This window comes from Hibiscus syriacus, unplaced genomic scaffold (assembly GCF_006381635.1).
Source record: "Hibiscus syriacus cultivar Baekdansim isolate YM2019G1 unplaced genomic scaffold, ASM638163v2 tig00001292_pilon, whole genome shotgun sequence".
Lineage (NCBI taxonomy): Eukaryota > Viridiplantae > Streptophyta > Magnoliopsida > Malvales > Malvaceae > Hibiscus > Hibiscus syriacus.
This window is the reverse complement of record NW_024061859.1, coordinates 45,557-53,452: the sequence shown is the minus strand read 5'-3', so window position 1 is coordinate 53,452 and position 7,896 is coordinate 45,557. Positions and strand designations below refer to the sequence as shown.

Genomic DNA, 7,896 nt, shown 5'->3' with positions numbered 1-7,896 from the left:
CACTATTTTGTACAAGTAAATGTTTTGAAAAGTTAATGTGACGTCTTGGACTCGTATTCGGATCGGGTACTGGTTGGGGGTGTTACAAGAAGATGAATCCGACAACCTATAACGAAAAACCTTGACAAACTCGACAAACCAAACTTTGAAAACTGTTACACTTAGGCAACTTGATGGAAACACGATGTTAAGGACGACGAATACCGATAAGGGAGATGTTAATGGTGAAGTCGACGATAGTGACCATGGTCGGCAAGGAAGATGATAATGTAAGGGTTATGGTTAGAGATTTTAAGAATTTGATTTTTTTATTTATTTATAATTTTTGAAAAAAAAGAAGATTTTTAATATAATAATATTTTTAAATTTTTAAATACAATTTAAAAAATTACTTGGATGAAATACGTGTCCTTTAAAGGATTTTTAACGTCTTTTATGATTAATATACTTAAAATGGTAATATATATATAATATTAAACCTCTAAATTTATTAAAAAAATATTTAAGCATCTAAATAAAATATGTATAATTTGAATAATTTCTTTTGTATTAAGCCGTAAAAGAACTTGTGAAAAAAAAGAGGAAATAAATTAGGTGATGTATTTTAATACAGTTATTCCGTCTCTTATTTGCATTTACTCTTAAACCCCACTCTCCCCAGCTCTTGGGTTTTTGGCGGCTACCCTTTCTCCACTCCTTTCTTCGTTTCTTTCCCCAACTTTCCTAGTGTTCCAAGTCTAGGGTTTTTCCTTTCTTTTTTCTTCTTTTTGTTTGTTTTCCTTCGTGCTCTCTCTAAATATACACCCTTGATCTATGATCATGTCCAGCTCTGATCTAATCCTTGCTAACTTTACTCCTCTGGGTATGCTTTGTTTTTGTAGATTTGTGGATAAATGTTTTTGTTCTTCTTTGTTCACACTGGTTATTTAGTTCTTAAGGATTTGCTTGTTATTTTGAGGTTTCAAACTCATGAATTTATATATATTACTGGAATACCTTCAATAGGTATTTTGTTTTTTGTAAGGGTTTTATTGGGGTTTATTCAAAAGATTGTCTTCTCTTATTGGTTTATACTAAGTTCTTATTTCTTGTTCTTTTTTTTTTGGTCGGGGTGGGGTGGGTGGGGTGGGGGTGGGGAATTTAGGCTTGATTGATTTTTGAAGTTTTGAATCTTTGCTATTGATATTTATATGTGATTTTCTAAATGGGGTTTGGTAGGGTTTACTGAAAAGTTCTTTTAATTGGTTTATGCTTACTTCTGTATTCTTAGCTAAACATTTCATCTTAATGATTTAGGTTTGGTGGATATGGAGGCTTACAAATTTCATGTGTTTTATCTTTGAACCATTTATTTATGCAATTTGTAGATTGAGATAAATTTACTGGATGTTTATATGATACTGATGTATTTGAAAATTTGTGGAGTTTAATTTTTAAATTGTTGGTTTTGTTTTTATCCTTTACTTCTACAATCACATAAATTGCAGATTCACTGGAGAACATGTCTCTAGATTCGCAAGCAATGAGCTCAAAAGGTCCCGAGTCCATCAAGAAGGAACTGCTTCGGTTATGAGATGATTATTTCTTATTCTTGTTTTTAAAAGCTTTAATGTTTGTTAGCTAGATAGGTTTTCAATTTTGTGTAATTCAAGCCCTGTAATTGAAGATGGGTTCCTTGTTACTTGTATAAACTGATTATCGTGAATAGCCCTCATTTCACGGGTAAAGACATTTTCTGTTATCCTAGTCTATGTTAATTAGACTCGGATGTGAATGTCAGCTACAGGTATGTGTCCAACATGGATACATTCCGTTTTTTTCTAAGTTTTCCATGTATTTGAAGGATCTTTAGAAAGGCCATATCTCCATAGTCAGGTCTGGATGTGCATCGACCATGGGTTTTGCAATCGGATACTTAAAGTAAAATGCGGAGTTGGAGTAATGTAGATCCTGCTGCAAACCATTATCTCAAGATTTGAGGTTTGATAGGTGGTGATGAGACTAATTGGAAATCTTTGAGAGAGAAATGAATTTATACTGTAGTGAATCTCATTGTTGTTTCCAGAATAACGCTATATCTTTCTGGAAGTTGCTTGGAGATTTATCATTGGCAATGTGATTTCCGCATGATGGATTTTAACAGTCAGATGGTGATAAGCTTAATGTTTTTTGACAGGAATTTTATGGTGATAATGGCTCGTATATGTACCAGCAAACTTATGGTTATATGCCCTATGGTGCATATTCTATGCCCAGTTCACCTCTTCCTGCTATGGGACATGATGGTCAGCTGCATGCGCTGCAAGAATACCACTATCCGAGCCCCTATTACCAACAACCTTTTGAAATTAGTCAAGGCAATACTTCTAAAGTTGAGGTTTCAACTTCTGGTGTACCTGATCATGCTTCCATATACACTGAAACAAATAAGGGAAATCCGAGTACTATTGCAAATGGTGGGGGTTTGAGTGGTAATAGTGGGTCAGGTTCATTGAAGTCAACTTTTAAGAACTCTCTAAATCCGAATGCTTCCTACAAAAGAGGAGGCTTGCCAACAGGTAATCTATCCCAAGGTTTTCAGGATCCAAGGTTTAGTTTTGATGGGATTCAGTCAACTATTCCTTGGTTAGATATGTCTGTTTATTCTAATGGGCAACCCAAACATGCTGCAAATAGTGGGTTCTCTTCGCACACGAACAATGCTTCATCAGGCAGGAATCAGAACCTTCGCCATTTCCATCATGTAATGGTATGTTCAAATTGCTTTGTTACTTATATCTGAACCCCTGCTCCAGTGATACCTGAATGCTAACATGGATATATACACTGATAGACGAACTAGGTGGATATTTGATTTTCTTGTCTTATTTCTTTGCCAATTGACGAGATTGTTCCAATGATTTGCATCCAGAATTTGCAGAATGCAAGATCATTATCCAGTGTGGCCCAAACATATGGATACATGAATCACATGTACCCTAACAACATGACTTATGATCACTATGGTAATTCCATGAGAGGTGGTTTTGGTCTTGGATCATATGGTTATGATGCTTGAAAGAAAGGACTAGGTGGTATTCTGTTGGTTACAACAACAAATCAAAGGTCTGTGGTTACGGAAAAGAAAATATGGATGGTTTAAGTGAGATGAACAAAGGACCTAGAGTAAAAGGGTATAAGAATCCGGATGGTCTTGGACCTGCAACAATAGCTGTCAAAGAATTGAACCTTCCACTGACTGAGAGCAATAAGGACGGTGTTTCTCTTTTTCCAGATATCGAGCAGTATAATAAAGAAGATTTTCCTGAGCATTATTCGGATGCAAAGTTCTTTGTCATCAAATCCTATAGTGAGGATGATGTCCACAAAAGTATCAAATACAATGTGTGGGCCAGCACAACTACTGGCAACAAGAAACTTGATGCAGCATTCCATGAGGCCAAGGAGAAGCCCAATAGCTGTCCCGTGTTTCTTCTTTTCTCGGTAAGTACGATTACCGTTTATCTGCTCCGTTGATTTAGTTAGCATATAATTTTCTTGAATGTTACTAGGCCTGAGCCTTTTCCAGGTTAACACCAGTGGACAATTTGTTGGGGTAGCTGAGATGATGGGCCCGGTTGATTTTAACAGAACCATAGAATACTGGCAACAAGACAAGTGGACTGGCTGCTTCCCTGTGAAGTGGCACATTATTAAGGATGTGCCAAACACTTCACTGAGGCACATAACACTCGGGAACAATGAGAACAAGCCTGTCACTAATAGTAGGGACACCCAAGAAATATTCTCTCTCTTCCAGTATATGTTTTACTTGGACTCACGGTGCTTGTTGTATATGGGTATGCACCTGAAATTGGTCTATGTTTTCAAGTTTTTTCATATATTTGGAGGATCATATCCTAGCAAGTGTATGGGTGGTAGGCACTAGTACTTGAGGGAAAATGAAGAGTCAGAGAAACATAGGTCATACATTCTCCTTTTCGTGATTTTTTTCATCCTGCTCATCATAAAAGGGTTAGTTGTTATAGGTTAATTTTGAGCAGGGGGTTCAAATTCTCAAAATCTTCAAGGATCATTCCAGTCAGACATGTATTCTCGACGATTTCAAATTCTACGAGGTTCGTCAAAAGATAATCCAATAGAAAAAGGCTAAGTGTCAGCTGTCACATAAACAGGTTTTCTCTTGCATGTAACTTGAAAATATGCTTTTTATTATATAGCATCCTACAATTGGCTTGCATAAACTGCATAAATATCAAGTACTTTATGTTATTCCGAATCAGGTTTCAAGTGGGGGGCCTAATGGTGATGCTGTAACTGATATAACAAAGGAAATACAGCAATAACAAACGAGAATTTGAAAAAATCTGTAGAGTTGGCCTTGATAGAAGAACCATCCATTGCATTAACGGACAAGGCGAATGGAAATGTGAAACCCATAGAATAGAACAGATCAGTTGCTGCGACTGAAGTCAACAACACCACGAAAGCAGTTAAGGTTGGGAGTACTTGCTAATTGGCTTCTTAGACAGAATAGGAGTGTGCTTTGGGTTTGTTTTATTAACAAGATTAGCTAATTCGTACCAGCTATTATGACTCTCATAGCATCTTTTCGGCCTTGTAGCAATCAAGCCATGGTCAGACAATCTTCACTGCTCTGTACACGTTTGATTTTTTTTTCCCGTTTTGTTTGTGATTTTCATCTACTTCCTTTTGTTTTTATTAATGAGAAACAGTCCAACGGAAAAAATTACCCAAGGGGGAAAACTTATTTGTACTTGGTGTTTGATTTATTTATTTCATCCAATATTTTTTTAATTTTGTTTGAGCTCAGACATCCGGATCTAGCGTGTGTGTCGAATCTAGGTCATACCTCTGTAACAAACTCTTCATTGGTGAATTAAAGTTGCAATTACTGCCTCAATTCTGAAAAGAGTGCCAAAAACTTCATAATGGACAGTTTACCTAAACATCTCAAATAATACAAAATGCATATATATATATGCATCATTGTTGGCATTGTGGAAGCAGTCTACAGGCCGGACAGTACCATTTTCCCTTGAATCTTGTCTCCGGTGTCAGGCCCACGCATGCATAATGGAACCATTCACCTCCTTGGCACTAAATAAGTAGAAATGAGACGGTAACCACCAAATTATCATTGTGGCAAAAACATGCGACTCTAAAACTTCATTTTTCGTATCCGTGTTCGACACCCATGTTTGAATCATATTCAAACACAAACACGGTATGAGGACAAGAAACCCTTCCAAATACATGAAAATATTGAACACTAAACTCGATGCAATAAATATTGAAAACCTAAATGATGAAGAGTTAAATATAACACAGGGCAGTAAAGAAACACTACTAAATAAATAAATAGAGGAAGACATAAGAGAAAAATAACTCACATTTTCATTGTCACAGGCAATCATATCTCCAAATGACACCTAAATAAGGTATAAAACAATTCTTCAATTTTGAACAAATGCACTAAATCAAGAAGCAATAAAAAAGAATAAGTAAATCAGTAATGAAAGCCTAACCTGATGGCAGACACAATAAGTAGGTTCATTTGGATCAATGGGTTGATCAACCTCAAGAGGGGTAGCAAAATCTTTCTTATGGCTTCCAGGAGGAGGCATTAGCTTGAAACCCCTATCACGCTCTCGGTCCCAATCTCTATCCCTGTAATCCAGCCTCTTCGACGGGGGTGTAAAATAAATGGGCTTGCGTTTCTCAACCTTAGGAACAATAGGCAATGGAGGAAGAATTGCATGCTCATCTGGTGAAATTTTTCCTTCTGGTAAAATTGCAGGAAGAAAAAGTATGGTGACAAATGTTAACAACCTGAAGCAGCATGTTGTCCATCAATGATGCTCGGTTTTGATTACTATTACTGTACCTAGCTTTAGATCTTCAGCAAAGTAGGTCAAATCCTCATCCAGGCGTTTTACATGGCTATCTATCTGAAACAAGTTTCAGGTATAAAATTTGGTGAGCTTTCTAATCAATATGATTCACAAAATGGTAGCAGCTCGAGTAGCTGTGTTACTGTGTATAAAAACAACCCAGGATGGTTTTGGGACTACATTGCATCCTTAAATGTGCCAGAACAAGGTGCAGATTGACATCTCTTAGAAAGAGGAAGGAATAAAATACATGATATCTAGTTAGTTAGTCACAAGCCAATCAATTTGCTTACAAAACTATGCTGTTAATCAAATCCTCTTCACTCAAACATGACAGTGACGAAGTAAAAGCACTTACAGCTAAGCGATACAAAAAACTATTTTTTGTTATCACTGATGACTTTAACACAGAAATGCTGGTTTAAACTTGAAAAGGTGCAGAAGATAACAATTTCATAGCGTTCCACAAAATGATACCACAAGAAACCTCAATCTTCAATAACAGAAAACTAATTATTTACAAAGCAATGCTTAGGCGATGGCACATACTCACCAAATCGTAAGCTTGGCGTGCCAACAAAACCTTCTCGGTGCACAGACTCAAGGCATTTTCGTGACTCGCCTCTATATCTTTATTGATTTTCTCAATTGTGTCCTCATCATCGTGACTAATATTCATATAACTATTGCCATTCCCTCTTTTCGCCACCAAACCTAAACAATACTTAGTCTGTTGTCTCGTCTGATTAATCGTAGCTTCGGGAAAAATTTAACATTTTAATTAAGATCCCCCAAATTTAGAAACCTAATTATTGAAAACCAAAATTTTTTATAGGCTTACATTGGGACCTTTCATCAAGTTCTCGGATTGTATTGAGGAGTCTCTGAAGCTCAGCAGGTAGTGTGCTGGCGTCTGCTGGAAATTAAAACGGGAAATTTTGAAACTTAAATTAAATATGAAATTGAAGCTCGAAATTTATTATAAAAATTCATAAAAAGTTAAATTCTGATGTGAGAAATTTGAGCAGTCGCGAGGATTCGAACTTACACTCCAGATAATCGTCAACGTAGACGCCGGTTCTCGCTATTGCCATTTTTATCAAAGATTTGGGGGTTTAGGGCTTTGCTTTGAGATATTCCGCAAATTTGATTTGTAGGTTTCGGAATGGGGATTAAAGAAGTAAAGGGTAAATAATTAGGTTTTTCACCGTTGTGAAAGCGGGGGAATGTTCAGTAAATATTCTATAGAACGGTTACTAATTCTACAAAGGCGTAATGATAAAATTAGTATTAATATTTGTTTAAATAGTTGTTTTAGAATTAGATTTTTAATATTTTAATTTTTAATCAAAATAGTTAATGTTAGATAAAAGTTATTAGTTGATATATATTGTTGATGTGGTATTTCTATATTTTTTTAATTGATAACATGAAATATATCATGTCACCTAAAGAATGATATACTATGTGTTATGTTAATAATTAAGTACATATAAAAATAACACGTTATCAATATGCGTTAACGATTTTCATCTAATATTGATTATTTTGAAAATAAATAAAACATAAAAGCATAAATACTTTAAAAAAAAAGTCAAAATGATAATTTTAATAACTATTGGAAGTTAATTTTATTATTCTACCTTTTATGAATGATAAATTCATTCTCAATATTTAATTAAATAATTATTTTAACTATTACTTTTTAAATGTTTAATGTTTAACGTTTTATTTTACATCAAAATTTTCTTTGATTGGATAAAAATAGTACGTCAACGCTTTAAACATTTTCGAAATCGAATTAGCAGAAAACTCAATTTTAGTGCACGTGCAATGATGAATGCATGTATAGCACTAATTAACCTCAGGACAAATACTAGTATTACAAAGATTCATATTATTCTTCATTAAAATATTAAGACAATCAAACAAACATACAAAGACGAGACATCGCAGTACAATCTGTGGGTATTGGACGGCA

At 35.1% G+C, this 7,896-nt stretch overlaps 1 protein-coding gene and 1 pseudogene across 2 annotated transcripts; one reads left to right on the top strand and one right to left on the bottom strand.

Annotated features, from left to right (window-relative positions):
• Positions 1-631: 631 nt before the first annotated feature.
• On the top strand, positions 632-4,650 carry LOC120124404 (annotated as a pseudogene).
• Positions 4,651-4,909: 259 nt separating this feature from the next.
• On the bottom strand, positions 4,910-7,058 carry LOC120124321 (PHD finger protein ING2-like). 2 transcript variants are annotated; one of them, XM_039143028.1, is made up of 7 exons: positions 6,964-7,058; positions 6,757-6,831; positions 6,469-6,671; positions 5,909-5,972; positions 5,550-5,806; positions 5,415-5,453; positions 4,910-5,121 (listed from the first exon to the last, which is right to left on the bottom strand). In XM_039143028.1, exons 1-7 carry the CDS (start codon positions 7,007-7,009, stop codon positions 5,008-5,010), a joined length of 798 nt encoding a protein of 265 aa, XP_038998959.1. In that variant the 5' UTR covers positions 7,010-7,058; the 3' UTR covers positions 4,910-5,007. The 2 variants fall into 2 exon arrangements, with proteins under 2 accessions (XP_038998959.1, XP_038998966.1); XM_039143035.1 differs by having other exon boundaries at positions 4,912-5,121; positions 6,757-6,828.
• Between the last annotated feature and the right edge of the window lie 838 nt (positions 7,059-7,896).